Source organism: Engystomops pustulosus, chromosome 2 (genome assembly GCF_040894005.1).
Source record: "Engystomops pustulosus chromosome 2, aEngPut4.maternal, whole genome shotgun sequence".
NCBI classification, from domain to species: domain Eukaryota; kingdom Metazoa; phylum Chordata; class Amphibia; order Anura; family Leptodactylidae; genus Engystomops; species Engystomops pustulosus.
Genome location: NC_092412.1, coordinates 71,934,149 through 71,950,484, shown reverse-complemented (window position 1 = coordinate 71,950,484; position 16,336 = coordinate 71,934,149). Strand labels below are relative to the sequence as shown.

Genomic DNA, 16,336 nt, shown 5'->3' with positions numbered 1-16,336 from the left:
TTCTGGAAGAGCGCAATGTTGGTCGTATCCAAGGACAGCTATCATGTTTCTAAAGGATAACTTGGCAACCGGTTCTTTTTTTTCTTTCCATGCAATTGAAGAAATGTATATATTTGGCAGACAAATTAAATTAAATGTATATGTCCAGGTGGGACCACCCCTTTAAAGATAAATGAACAAAAAGAAAACTGGAGGATGCCTCCTCTGGAGTACAATTAACCCCCAAAATGTGCCTCAGAAAAATAGGAACAAATTACATAGAAAAAAATCGCTGGAATGACAATGCCAATTATAACACCAAAATGATCATGTATAAATATAGTATAGTAGCAGAGTCTTTACTATTCCATCCATAAAAATTGTGTTGATATATCTGCTGTAAGTCTAAATGGGTGAAGTCAAATATGAGGAGGTAGAAGAAGTAGGGGGCTTCTTTCCAGGGAGGGATGTTTGGTTTCATTATCATTGTCTTTTTTTATGAGCAAGAATTTCCATTTATGCCTGTAAGTTTTTAGTATGTTTTGGTATATAATACATTATCAGATTATTCCATGAAGATACTATTGTTAGAGAAAAAAAAATCTGAGTAGAAATTTAAGTAACAGGGTTTTTACATCACAAGGCAAAGAAAAATATTAAAATATAAAAAATGTTATTTCACTTGAATAAAGCCGTAAACCTCCGTATCTATTTATATATTGCTTTATGGATTTGTACAATCTTGCCTTTTATATTAAAGTTAATGTACATGTCAAAAGGATTAGAAAATTGAGTGCTGTAATGATACACGTTTAATCCGATATCCCCTAGGCTTCATTTATACAGCTAAAATGTGTTCACCCTTTAGCTTCCACATTTTGACCAAAAATCCCAAACTGACCATTGTTGTCTGTAGATGTTACAAAAAAAGACATTTTATCCTAAATCAATCTATTTAAAGTGATAATATTTTGGGACATTCGACCATCAGCATCCTCTTCCCTTAAGGAGGTACAAAATAATTTACTTAAAAGACAGCCTCGTTATAGGCTTACCAGCTTCTGCATTGCATTAAAAGTGGTGAACAATATGGGATCATTTGAGTTTTCAGAAATAATGTAATCTCTATTGATCGACTTTTGATGGGGTTTTGGTAAGGGGTACACCATGCCACAAAATTACCAAACTACATCAACATAGAACCTTTATTTAAAAAAAAAAAAAAAAAGCAATGATCATAATTAGTAACAGACTTGGAACAACCAACTTTTCTTGCTATGACTTATAGGGTCACCCCTTTGCCCTTCATCTGCACCATCTGCTGGAGGGTTTCAGGCACTTTGTAAAAATGATGCCATGATGCAAGTCAGTGAAACTGGAAAGTTGGGCTGCAAGTTAAATATAATTTGTCATATAACTAAGGAAATTAACACCAGGTGCCAAAATAACACCAATAACTTACAGGTATCTGAAAATGTTCTATAATTTTGATCTGTGTTCTTTTTTGTTTCTCATTTACAGTTTTATTCTGTGCTTTTGAATATATACAATTTATGAAATAAGCTTAAAATGCTGCTATTTTACTCATGTTAGGATATATTCATATAGGACTACACAGTGACCTTGACATTTAGGAAATAGCATTTTCTCTAATTTTAATCTCCAGTGTATACATAGATGTGTTCATATACAGTAAATCACCAGCATCCAGAGAGCTTCCTCAGCGGCCCTAGAGGTCCGTCTGTAAGTCGGATGTTCATAAGTCGAATACTGCCTATATATTTGAGATAGATGGATATATAACTAGGGCATTGCTAAGAGTTTTCTATGTTTTCAGAAATCCTGTGTTGTCTTTGGCGACTTGAATTTGTTTTCTAAAAACAGATGGACTTGTAACATCCTCCCTCGCTGCCAGTTCAGTGGTGTAAATGCCTCAGATCTGCATATGTTGCTGTGTGATGGCAGACAAGATATTTTTGGAGCGGAGCAGATTGGATAAGAAACTGGAGTCTCATGACATCAGTTGGAACGATTCTCCAGATTTTGACAGTTTTTTTTTAATGTTAAAGGGAAGTGAATGTGTGCCCATGGGAAAGCTTCATACTGAAGGCTGTATAAGTAGTCGCTCTGTGTTTCCAGGCTTACTTTTGGTCTAAACAGCTTCGCATCATCCGCTTTATTATCACTGTGAACATGTTCTATAATAATGTATGTCATATGGTCTTGCAATGAGAAATGTAAATGAGGATAATACAGTGGTAAAAGCTTTGCAGTATAGGGGAAAGTACTTGCGGTATATTAATGATGATTGAGCAATTATTTTATAAAGGGCATTTACATGTTCTTGTGCCTTTTTCCTGCTTTCCAAATATTTCAACTATAAATTCTCACTGTGTAATTAGACTCTGTTAATGTGATGTCTCACCATTGATTTTGTGAGGGTTTTTTTAATAGGGGTTCTCATGTAGATTAAATCCTTTTGATAGCACAGTTTAACTTGCCGTGCACAGCATACACAGTATACCCTTCTCTATAGTGGAGTGTAATGTACCGTGTCCAGTGTATTTATATCTACATATGCTGCACGTTGCTTCTGCTTATTACTCAAGTCGCTCAAACAAGACACTTGAGAATAATGTTCATGTTAGCCAATAGTTCCTTGTATATGACGTTAAACCAGTGGATTTATACTTTTGCTCCCTTTTACTGTCTGTAAGTTAGTGTGGAGACTCCGTGTAGGAGCTTGCTAAATTACTTAGTGCAAAGTTGTATATACTCTTTATTTTTTGTTACTTAAGTGGGTTAATTTTGTTGACTCCAATATTGTTTTGTGGGTTTAATGGAAACCTTTCACCAGCGGCATCCCTTTCCAGTGCCTTATTCCTCTTATCTATATAGCAGTCCTATAGCATTACTCCTGAGCATGTACATGAAGTGCAGCCACATTCATCTCAACTTAATGGGGGATCAGGGGTGTACAAGCCATACAGACAGGCCACATGCAACCAGTCAACCATGAGTTGTTGTCCGCACACTGCTGACAGTCCAATGAGCACTTCCAAAACTGATGTAACATAACTGATGGAAGTGTTTATTCGTGCAGGAGGCCAGGTAGCGGTGAGTGCAGCTGAGAAGTTCTTCCTGCTCCTGGGTCCTGACATTGGATGTATGTGTCAAGGTATTAGTTATATGCTCTGGGGGTTAAAAGTATTTGTCTTCTCTGGGGGTCTCCAGCATTAGTAGTTTTATGTTCTGGGGTCTCTAGTGCTATTATTGTCTGCTCTGAATGCAGTATTTGGTTTCTGGTGTGGTATTTAATACTACACTGTAGCATTTATAATTTCTGGGGTGACATTTTGTGCTGTACTGTAGTAGCTGCATCTAGGGTGCTGTTTTTTTACGTGGCCCCTTAAAGTTGATCATTATAAAAATATGGCCCTAGGGCCAATAAATGTCGGTCGCCCCTGGCCTTAATCCTTAGTTCTGGAATAAAACAGACATTTAAAAGAAATTTTTTATAATTGATCATATGTTTGCAAAGTCAGTCCGACTGCACAAAAATTGTCACCGACTCCAGAGCCCTGTTTAGAGTTGGGGCAAAATGCTACGTCAGCACTTCACCAGATCTCCATTACAACGATCAGGAAGATGTAGCGGTGCTAAAACATCCTGGTTTTTGGACTATAAGACACAGCTACTTTTTAGCAAAATTTTTTCTTATAGCCCCCAAAAATACACAATCAACTTTAACCTATTCATCACAGGCAGTAATGAGACTGCTTCTTCAACTCCTCAATTAATAATGTCAATTTTTCACTTCATATCTTATATACTGTAAAACCATCTTTTTTTCTTTTTTTTCCCTCTTACAATGGAAAGCATTGCCTTTGGTCCATCGTCTCCTTTTTTAATCAAATAGTGATTTTAAAAAATATATTTTGGCTTCCTGAAAATTTGTTATGGATATAGATGACTTTGTTGCTCCAGTATTTGTGATGTGAGGAGGACTACGTGTGTCGGCTGTGAGCCAGTGACTATAAACCCCAATATTATTGGGAATGGCAATAAAACACAGTCGTTTGTGGTGCACAGTTTTGCCCCTTAAGGAGCTACTCACGGTATAAGACCGGTCCACACAGTCTTTGAAAAAGTCCACAAAATAGAGAAAAATATTTTCACTATGACCGGAGCTCCAAGATTTCTAAAACTTCGATGAACAGCACCAATCTTCAATTTCTCCTGCTGAAAGTATGTCACCATTCAGACTAGCACCATCACGTTCTCATTCTCCTCCTTTATTATATTGTAACTGGAAGAAAATATTCAGGCAGATGGTGTGGTACGTTCCAACAAGGTTAAAATTTATTCCAGTTCATTATACTCACAAAAATCCAATAAAAATGCGCATATCACAAATTCACATAACGGGACGCTAGCTTTCTCTCCGCCCGACCCAGGGTTTCGCCGGCAAGGCTTCTTCCGGGGCGTCGCCCCGGAAGAAGCCTTGCCGGCGAAACCCTGGGTCGGGCGGAGAGAAAGCTAGCGTCCCATTATTGGGAATGACTGATTTATATTGTCAGCGCTATTTGTCTTCTGTATTTCTCTCCGCTGCTCTGATCCAGGCCGTTCTCCAAGCTGTCAATGAAACCATAGCAGTAAATGTTAGTCGCCAAGTAACAGGCATACAATATAGCAGGCTGTGCAGTGTCCTTTACAACCTTTGAAATGGAAATCCCTAAATTTGGCAGGGTGATCTTGTACAGTACTTTGTACTATTTACATTTTAATGCCAGCTCCAAATAAAACATGCTTGTAGTATTACAGCTAGATCCCTATTTGGGCTGATAGTTCTTACGGAGCAATAAAAATGATTGTAACTGCACTTCATTATGTTATTATTATCACTTCTAATATGGCCTGTCGTATTCCAAGAAAGCCCAGAAATTGTTCCTCAGCAGTGGACGTATGAGAGCACATTAACTACGTAACTGAGGATGCAAATAAACCATTAAAACAGTAAATTTTAACTTTTTCACGTATTGAAAATGACACAACTGCCGTATGTATGTGATGTCCTCTTTTCTGCTTTTTTGTAAACCACTTTATTACCTAGTGATGTCGGTGTGTGTTTATATATGTATGTATACTGTAGCATCTACAGTATATTCACTGTATATATACTGTATTTATACTTGCAGACAATACAGCAGGTAGTATACATGCCATTGGTCGTTTGTTAGCTTCTGAGTTGATTTGAATGAATTCTATCATGTCTTCCATAGACAACACGTGGAGAAACTAGAAATACTTACATTTTCTCTCTAATTTATAGAAACAGAATAGAGGACATTATACAGCAGCACTGACCAGAATAAACCATAAACCTGCATTTGTTTCTGCTTCAGCTTTTCGCTGCTCTTCATAGACCTCTGTGTACTGTCAGTCTGTTTCCTCTAAAAAGCCCATTTAGCAGATAATATGAAGTAAGCATTAAGGAGCCCATTAAGTAGAGAAGAAATATTATTTTCTCCATTATGCCTTTGTTATATCATGGTTCTTGTATGGATTTAAACCCCTAAATTACGTGTTGCTTTCTCATACATTAAAAACCCTTAAAAATTTTTTTTTGCAGTTCTGGTCATGCCCCGTGCCATAATTATTCTGCAGTGCTGGCCATGCCCTTCTCAATTTGTAATATTGCTCATACCCTTCTCCCATGCACCCTGACAGAATCCTCTGTGTAGTCCTAGGGGTTGGCTTTGGTTTGGATGTATTTGAAAAAGAAAAAAAAAAAAGGGATTTGTCTGTGCTGCAGACTGCAGCCCCCATCTTTGTGCTCCTGTATAGCTCCTCCCTCCCCCACTGATGTCAGCTCATCAGGCTGTGACCTCTGTGCAGGAGAAGGAGGGAACGCTGTACATGAGCACATTCTGCAGCACAGACAAATCACATGTTTTTTTAAATGCACCCAAAGCAAAGCCCAACCCTAGGACTACGCAGGATTCTGTCAGGCTGCAAGGTAAGTTATAACACACAATTATATTGTACTGCAAATGCTTAGAGAAAGCAGAAAGATATATATTTGCACTGCAGGTGTAATGGGCTTCTGTAACCTGTCTTTAGTGAAAATGAGGTTCCTGGTGACAGTTTCCCTTTAACATCTTGGTAAGTATAGGGAAAGCTTTCCACATGACCACCTACCTCACTTTCCTGGAAGACAGCTAGGTGTTTATTTTTCAGTGTTGTTGTGCCTTGTGGTTTTATACTGTCACATTCAAGAAGTCATTGTGTATAAATGTTTTCTGTGTCTGGGTGACATGTGGTGTTTGGCTGGAGCACGGGGCAGGGAATCCTTTACATGATGTCATCCTTGTCCATGGATGACAGTGTTAAACATTGCATTCTCATTAAGGAAGCGGGATTAAATTGTGATTTAATGACTCCTCTGTGTTCTGCCTGATGAGCTGCCCATTGGAAAAAGAATAAGACTCAAGTCATAAAGCATACATTTGCCTCTCATCTAATGAGGAAAAAATGTTTCTTTGCATTAACAATTTATTGGTAAGAAACACAATCTGCTCTTATTTAGTTGAGCCACAGGCTAAATGCAGACTCAAATAAGTCATTTTTGAAATCCAGATGAAGAGTCTCTTGTAGTCTTCATATGCTTTTGTTTTACCCAGTGGTAAGCAGCGTGACGTCTTAAATAATGTGTCTATCCTTTCCTGGAAATGCTGACCTTATTTCCTGGATCTTTAAATAGCAAGCATATAAGCGGCTACTAAAGTGTGTAGTTTACAGCACTAAATAGACCTGAAAACCACTTCTTAATATTTTAAAAGCCACAACCCCAAAACATTTGTGTAATAGCTTTCTGTACTTCCTATGACAGTAACTACAATACAATCATTTTGGCTTCCTCCCTAGAGAAGAGCTTGCTGTGAAAATGTAACCCTTCTATCACAGATCGTCTATAACACCTATATTCTGTCATTCCTAAGTGTCCCTTTAAGAACTTTTTCACCTTCTAATCTGTACAGGCCAGTGCTGCCTTCTGGTCCTACCTGCTGGGGTTTGGTTACATGGCTGCACTGGGGAGATGCCTTATACACACCTCACTGCTGCATCCACTGGCCTCAGCGGTGGGTGACAAAACACCACTGAGGCCAGTGACTGTCTTCAGTATTGACATCTGTGTATATAGACGCTGCCCTACAGCAGCCATCCAAGCAAATCCCTGTTGGGAGGGGGGGGACCACATCTTTGCTTTACTGGCAGAGTAAGACTAGTGAAATTTAGGGTTGTAGCCAAAGTGTATTTTTTTAGGGGTATATTGTGTTGTAACCTCTTGTAAATACTTATAGAAATGTAGGCGAGCAGGTTGTGGCGGGTGGCCACATGCTGACAGTATTCCAGAAGAGTCCCCTGCAGCCCTTGTGCCACCCACGTTTCTATGCATCTCAATTAGCTTTTACATGATCTGCTTCCTGTTATGGCTGTAATGAGCTCTCAGCTTTTCACATTACACTGCACATTTACCAACTCTATTATTTCCGTTTCTTCACTTTCTCAAAAAAAAAAGTGTGATTTTTTTATTTCTTTGGCCAAACAGTGATTCAATATTACAGTTAAAATAATCATAAATGTAATTATTATCACTGGAGACTGTTGTTATTCTTTTTACATTTTAGATATAGTTTGTCCTCTTTCTTCTTTAACTATCTGTTAACCTTTACTGCATGCTTTACTACTCTTACTTTAAAGAATTACGGTATGTGTTGCTCTTATATGAGGTTGTAAGTGTGTAATCCTTATAGGCAAGTTACTCTGAGGGGAAGTTCTCTATGAGTGACACTACAACATGTGGATGTTTAGACATTGAATGCATGGATCATCTTTTATATCTTATTTTTCATCTTGATTTCTAGTTCACCTATGGGACATCAGCACTTTCTAGTATTCCAAATAACCATTGCTTATCCATTACAGATATATTTTTCACTATTGGTTAACCTGTTCCCAAACCACCCCAAAAATGTGTTTTTTTTCTTGCATGGTGCTGATGATTTAGCAATTTTTAAACATATGATATAGAAGTATTTTGGCCCTGGACACCAAGGAGTGTCATATTGTGGTGTCATATAAGGATCACAAAGTTTTAAAGACTACGGTAACTAACGAATAAATAGAACAGGTGATAATAAATTAAATTACAAAGTTTATTTTGAAGGATAAAAGGTTCTCTGTGTCTTTTTTTTTTTTTTTTTCTATTACTTTTTTTTCTCCTTTGTTGAGAAGTGTTTCTGATAGCCTTCTTAGGTCTATACACATCAGATAGATAAGGACAGGCTAAAGATGAACTCTTTTCACATGTAGATATTATTACCCTTGATAATTCAGTTCTGTAAGGAGATAAATCTATCAAGCTCTGTAAAGACCTAAGGCTATTCAGCTCTGTAAGGAGTTAAGTCTTTCCAGTGACTGTCATTGCAAACTTCTTGTCAATCAGCTGTCAGTGGAAGAACTTGAGAGAAAGCAGATTTGGAGAAAAAAAATGGAGCATTTTTTCTTTCATAAAGTTATCATCATCTTCGTGGTTTATTATTGAAGTTTTGTTAATGGTACAAGGCTAGGCAATTAAAAGTTTGGCATCTTGCTTCTTGGAGAGAATTTATTACAAGAGCTGCCATGCTAGGCTCTGGGTATGTTAATATTGATGTTGTTGTAGGGTTTGTTATTACTGTAGGCATTTTATGGTTTATGCCTAAAGGTGTGTATATTGATGCAAATATTTTTATGACGGAAATCCAATCTGTACATAAGTACAGGGTTATTTTTGCCGATTTCTGAATATTGTTCCATCAGAATCTCCCACGCAGTTTTGATTCAGTCCCCCATGCCACCTTCCAGTGAAGTAACCAATTTAATGTGGTTATAGTCTGTGACACAATGTACAGAAAACCCTCTCTTTGTGTAATATCAAGCATGGAAGCTTTTTAAAGTTTCTATTTCTATTTTTACTTTTTAGTATTATTCAATTGATGGTTTCAGTTCCTTCACTATGAAGATAACTGCAAGCAAAGAGTATGAGACTTCCTAGTTTTTCATGAAATGGTTTGACTAGAAGGTATAAATGTAACTCTATCGTAAAGAAAACTCCATAGCCATTTCTTTTTCCCTCCTATAATTTCTATTATGGTGCATTTTCCACTTAATAGTAACAACCTACTGAGCCTTTCAGGCTAATTAGCATAATTTTAAGAGTTGGAGGCCTTTGATAACAAGTATAAGAAGTCACTATTTAAGAACTGTCCCTGGAATATCATACTTGATTTTAATGTCAGAGTTCCTTTAAGTGTTGAGTGACTGACTGCAAGCCGTTCTTACCAATCCAAAGCACCGATTTAGCACCGTCTAAGCTCAGAATAATGTAAATTAATAAAATACAGGTTATACTGAATCTTTAGTGGGGTATTCCATGAATAAGCATAATTCATATTCAAATGGATAGTTAAATTATAAACTAATATTTAATTAGTTGTTATTTAAAATGTTGCTTTCTTTAGCAAAAATATGTTGTGGACATACACTATCATGTACAATTGAAATGCTACTGGCCCCTTCTCGAAAACTTAATAGCATATTTTCCCAGAACCCCCTACAAGTCTCCACACTCCTACATGGCGGCCTTAATTGGCAAACTCTCCATAAGGAGAAGTGTTGCTTCCTGACCCTAGTCAAAAGCCTCTCACTCAAACCTGTTCCCTACGCTGTACTGAAGAGACTCAACCAGGTCTAAACAGCGCTGTCTACAGTTGGGAGTCTGTTCCTTCTGGAATAGATATACTGGTTTGGTTTTAACCCCGCATCCTGCCATAAGTGCATAAGAATACACTTGATGCTGTTGTTCCTCACTGCGGTTACAGTCTCACAGGTTCAGTACTAAGAGATGCTGATGAGTGATTGCTGATATAAACAGGGCGGATGTAGATGCACTGGGAAAGTCCTCCTTACAGGGATTTTCTGACCCTGAATCCCTGTGTCACTGTCACAATGGCTCTAGGTAGAATTGTGCAAATTGTGCCTGCTAAAATTGTTAATAATGGGCTAAAATAGTGCTCAGTTTGCTGGCTAAAAAACAAAACAAAATTGCTGGTCCCTGTATAGCTGAACATCTCCGTGTAAGTATACAGGTTATGTCTGCTTTATGGTATGAAGCCATTTGTATCCAGGAAGCTAAGTGATCATCCAGCTTCTTCCATCATAAACCTCTGGAGTTTTATCAGGGAAGACTTTTTTTTTCCTTCTGTAACAAAATCTTTTAAATGAGTCTGCCGGGATCAGGAAAAGTCTTGCTTGCGGTGGTTTACAATGAGATGAAAGTCCCCCCCACTCCTCACACACAGTATTTTTCATCAAGACAGTATGCAAAGCTTAAATGATTATGCAGCTCCGAAGAACATCTGATCAGAGCAAGCGAAACCCGTTCCCTGGATCTCCACGCGGCTTTCACAGCTCTCACACTCTCTGTTGCTTAGTACAGTTACATCTGCAGTTTTAAAAATTTAGCTTTTTTTTTTTTTGGCTTTGTTTTTCTCCCTTAGATAATAACTCCTTTTAGAAGACTCATATTGTGTGCGGAGAACAGGAAAGAGATGGAGGATTGGATCAGCTCATTAAAGTCGGTGCAGTCCAGAGAACATTATGAGGTAGGTCATTTACATCTTTATGTAGTCAATGGAAACTTGTGTGATAGATCGAGCAGAGACTTGAGACGGTAATTGCCATTTTATATGCATTTTGTGGGAGCCTGATCATCTATCATCTATGACCATAGAGTGGCCGGCCAGCTGCTTTACAGATTACAAAGTCCTCATTTTGGGAGATTGAGTTGAATCCTTAGGAATATCTACCAGACATGTGAAATAGCCAATGTTATTCCATAGAAATTATTTCAGCTTTACTGTTTGCCCAAGAAAATGTCACTTTTATTTACTACTGTGATGGGGAGAGAAGAGCCCAGAATCTTACACATTGGACTTTTTAGGGTTTAATATAGATTTTGTTAATTGAAGAAACAAAGAAATTAACACCAAACATAGAAATACTTATAAAATATTTTGTTCTAAAGTCTCTGTGGTATGAAAGATTCTGTATGAAGGCTTGTCTTGGAAGCATTGATCTGTGATACCTGCATTCATCTCGCCTCATTCAGGGTTTGTTCACATGTGTATGAATGTTTGTGTTATTTGTTTCTTAAACCTTCCTATGTATCTTTTTTCTCGTCCATGTGTCGTCTTCTCCTTTGCTATTTTTTCAGCATTGCTTAGCAACGGATCAGTGAAAAATCGGACGGCACACAGAAGTCATCTATGTGCTGCCATTTTTGTGGATCCATTGACTTAAGTGGACAAATTCTGTCAGCAAAGTAACAGCTGCTCCTTTAAAAAACAAAAAAAACAAAACAATGGTCATTATGATAAAAGTGACTGGAGATGTATGACTGAGTTTCTCCAATGCCTGATGAAAATTATGAATATCTGAATAAACCCTGAAGTTACATCCTGACTGTCCCCTTCATATTCACACATACCGACATTTACCAACAAAATACAAAGAACATTGGGGGAAAAAAGTTGCATAATTATAAACTACCTTTTACAGTTTTTCATTGTTGTGAGCCAACATAAGCCTTACCTTTCACTATAAAATATTAGAATGAATATTACAATTATAAATTTACAATTATAAAATATAAAGTTCCGATTTAAATTCAAATTAAGAACTTATCCTGTACATATCATGTTTTGTGACGTTTCCTGCTGATAGTGTGCATTTTAGATTGTCAATGAATAGAATTGATTTAGCTGTAGCTGTACTGCCAAATTTTGTCTCAACTTCTCCCTTGTTAGACCGCACAGTTTAATGTGGAACATTTCTCAGGAATGCATAACTGGTACGCCTGCTCCCACGCCCGGCCTACTTTCTGTAATGTGTGCCGAGAAAGCCTCTCTGGGGTCACCTCTCATGGACTGTCTTGTGAAGGTAGGTAACAACTTCATTAGTTTTGGTAAGGAATCTTAAAATGGTTTTATTGATTTATGATTATCTGCCAATCCCCCTGATAACATGATGGGGAACCCACCTTTAGAACCCTGACTGTGAGATTATAAATCCTCTTCCCCCAAATGAATGGAACTACAGGTTGATCATGCATGCTCTCAACCCATTCACTTATAGTGTCATAGAAAAAGGCCTGAGCCACCATTCACACTTGTTCCCTATCCACCATAAATTTCTAAAGGACCTCACAGAAAGTTTTCTTCCGCAGCCCCATAGACTTTAATGAAGTGCTAGTTGACCATTCACACTGATGCTTCATCAATTGTCTATTGCACTGCTAAATTAATGTCCCTTCCTTAGATCATTAATGCAGCAGTCAGGCTCATGCTAGACGTTTCACTTGAAAGTGAAAATCCCTCCCTCTGAGGATGAGTGAGAGCTCCAGTTGTTGGGGATCCTTTAAAATCATAATGGAACCCCTTTTAAGTTCCTCAGAAATATTATGTAAGATTTTTCTACCCTTATTAGATAGAATATACTGGCCATCTATATGTGTGATGTGCATTTTGAATTCTATGTATTAGTTAAAACAACCCTCCAAACAATGATCCAAGGCTATTTTTTATTAGTATATTTAGAGAACCAACCTCTGACAGTCATCATTTTTTCCCCAAGTTGTTTAGTATTCTGTATTGTAGAATAATATTGCCCTTTCTGTAATTGGTATAATCCTGTGATCTAATTGTATAATGCACCACAGACAACACTGCCTGGGGTAAGGGAGAAGCCAGCAGCCTCAAGAAATGGTACATCTGACTACCTTAGGCACTTCTAGCTAAGTGGTAGTCACAAATACAGCCCTGCCCTATTGGAACTTGGGAAATGGCAGCCAAGAACAACTACTGATGAACATACACTGTAGGGAATCCTTCTCTGCTTTTATGCACTTGCATTTTATTTGTAGGGCCTGTCTGTAACACTATGTTTTTACTTCTTATAATGTGCTGAGGTATGGGAGGGTGATGGCCTGGGATATGTCCACTTGACTTTATAATGGATTTATCACTAAAAGCTCTCTGATGTCCTCAAGCAGCAGAAGTCTTGGCCTATAGAATGGAAGTATTTGAGTGCTTTTCCATATTGGCAATAAATGGTCTTTGGATTTTAATAAACTGATGTTTTGATGAATGACTTCCAATCATGTAATGTACCTAGGTAGTGATTGAGACAAGACCCTCAGATCAGAGGCTGATAACTTTATTCTTTCTTAGATAGATATATATAAGAAGGCTACAGGCTAATAGAATGAATGGATTTCTTGTAGAAGTTTCCTTGTTTGTTTTTACACCGCTGTGACAACAGTTTTATCCTCTATTCCACTAACTATAGATAAAACCTGTTTAGCTAAATTTTTGCCTTCATGTTTTTCTTGGGGAAATTTCCGTGCTGTCAATCATTGGCTATAAATCTTGATCTTCCACATTCTCTACATAAACTTAATTGTCTAAAGTTTGTCTATTTCTATTAATGGTACAAGGGAAAGTACAAACTATATAGACGTTAAGCATGATGTGAGCGTTAGTGTATTTTAGTTTTGAAGATACGGTAGCCCATACTTATTTCCTTTTATGTTGATATATCACACATACAATTCTTGTAATATAAAATAAATCCAGAAATTAGGATTTATCATGTTGTGTTTCAGCATGTCCATAATTTGTTGGCAGGTGCTGGGCTACGAACATAAACTTATTATGGTGTCATCAAAGTCCGCTCATACACGGAGTACATTTGAAAAGATTGCAGAGCCACAAACTTATGCAAGAATAGGATCTGCTCTGAACTTTGGAGTTTGGGCGTTTGCCTCATACACTGGGCCATGGAAACCACTCTGCATGTTTCAGACCATAGAAATACATCTGCTGTCTGTTAAATCACATATAGCACACAGACAAAAATAACATTCGTATACAGACAGTCTGTTGGTCAATGGCCATCTATGAGGTTTATCACAAACTTTTATGCTTAAGATGGCCAAAAGCAATGTGGGCCCCAGATCTGGGTCTAAGGACTTGCCCCAGAAGTATATATAGGTAGCTCGCACACATGCCCCAGCAGTATATAGGTAGCCACTAAACATGCCCTGGCAGTACATAGGTATTCCACACACATGCCCCAGCAATATATAGTAGCCCCCACACAAGCCCCAGCAGTATATAGCAGTCACCACACATGCCACAGCAGTATATAGTTAGCCCCCACATGTGCCACAGCAGTATATAGTTAGCCCCCTCACATGCCTTAGCAGTATATAGTATCCCCCACAAGTGCCCCAGCAGTATATAGTGGCCCCCACACAAGCCCCAGCAGTATATAGTGGCCCCCACACAAGCCCCAGCAGTATATAGTGGCCCCCACACAAGCCCCAGCAGTATATAGTGGCCTCCACATATGCCCCAGCACTATATAGTGGCCCCCATTCATGCATCAGTTATAGAATAGCCCCCACACATGCCCCAGGTGTATATAAAGGCACAGTCCAAAAAAGCTATACTTACCTGCATGCGCTCCCTGCAGCCGGCTCCGTGGTGCAGAGATCATTTTCTCCATACAATGGGCACAGGCAGTGGTATTGTCGCTGCCTGCATCCAGTGATCACAATGTATGCGTCTCAAGATGCACATCGCTGATCACTATGTAGGGCTGGGACAACTTGCCTATAGTTCGCCTGGCTCTGGGGCCATGGGTTGTACACCCCTGCCATAGAAGTAAATGTGTGCTGAAAGCTGAGAAAACGGCTAGTAAACCTCCCCATTTCACTTTTGTAGGCAGTGGACCTTATTCATAGGAAATCCCCTCAAAAAAGTTTGATTTCCTGGATATTTATAGAAAGCCATTAGTTATATTTTGTTAACAAGTAAAAACTAATGCAACTTTTAATGCTTTTCGTTTGTTACTCAAATCCATCAGATTGATGGAAATGTACAGTTGTGAAAACAGCCAGTGATTCATTTGTGTTTTGCCATTGATCTAATCTAATTTTTCCCATTATGACCGATGCTTTTCACCCCTGTGCTGAGCCCGATACAGGTGAAATGCATTTAAGATTTCACAGTTTAAAATAATTAAGTATCAGTTTGGCATTGCTTCAAACATGAAGCATTTCCATAGAGAAAATCCAATTTTCTTAAATGTTTACTATGTTGCAACCAAATGAGAATGTGTTTAAAATGAAATATAACAAGCTGCCGCTTGAGAGAGCCTGTTTATGCAATGATATCGGAATCGGTGAGGCAGGAAAGCCGCTATCTGTACACAGCCCATTACAAACCCAGCCCGCTCCAGCAGATAGCTCCAAAGTAATTGCTTGTCACTCTGTCTCTCTGATATATGTGCACTGCAATAGAAAGCCTTGCCTGTAGCATCCCCTATGGATTCTTCAATAGTCCCTCATGTACCTGTTCACATTACACATATTTGTTGAAGTCTGAATAGCTGCTGCTGGAGTTATACCACAATATAACTGGACAAAGTTTGTTATCTTTATATCTAGCCCTAGAATTCTTTATAGTCCTATTATATTTTTATGGTGTTTTATAAGAATTTTGCTTCCCATGTCTGTAAATAAGAGTCCTGCTCTGCATATCTCCTGCACATTGTCCTTTACAAGGATTGTAGTGTTCTTGTTGTAGTCATTATTTGTAATAGGAAATGTTCTATGAGTCTTGTAGCATTTCCCCAGTGCAGTGCATCTCTGCAGGACAAGACAGATTTGTTGTTTAGTTACGTAATGATCCTTACATATGTATGCCTGGGGCTAGATAACAAACAGCTGGATCGGACGTAGCAGTAAATATTTAATGTAGCATTTCGTTTCCTTTATGGGATGAATGTAAGTGAATCGTCTTGTACTAATATTGTTTTTTCCTCTCCATGTTTTTAGTATGTAAATTTAAAGCTCATAAGAGGTGTGCTGTCAGAGCGACAAACAACTGCAAGTGGACTACATTAGCTTCTATTGGCAAAGATATTATTGAGGATGAGGATGGTGTGAGTATAGATGTTTGCTTGTGCCTTTTGTGTAAGTTTAATGTTTTCTGTGTCCCGCAAGCTCTACTGAGGAAAGCGTTTTAATTTTGGAGATATAGCTCTTTTCCAGTAAAATACAAACTGAATAGTGCGTCTCAAAGAAATATACCACGGTGGTAGACCAGTTTTCAACCAAATACACCTACTTGCGGACCTGCTGTGCCGGACCCCGGGACATATCTTGAAAAGTCCTGTGATTGCTGTA

The 16,336-nt window shown here is 38.2% G+C and overlaps 1 protein-coding gene across 6 annotated transcripts in view; it reads left to right on the top strand.

Moving 5' to 3' along the window:
- The window catches only part of DGKH (diacylglycerol kinase eta), a 136,802-nt gene that overhangs the window by 73,721 nt on the left and 46,745 nt on the right, over positions 1-16,336 (top strand). For all 6 annotated transcript variants that reach the window (XM_072135273.1, XM_072135274.1, XM_072135276.1 and 3 more), the window contains 3 exons: positions 10,584-10,688; positions 11,892-12,024; positions 15,986-16,092. In XM_072135273.1, coding sequence (XP_071991374.1) covers positions 10,584-10,688; positions 11,892-12,024; positions 15,986-16,092 — 345 coding nt within the window. The remainder of the gene's footprint in view (positions 1-10,583; positions 10,689-11,891; positions 12,025-15,985; positions 16,093-16,336) is intronic.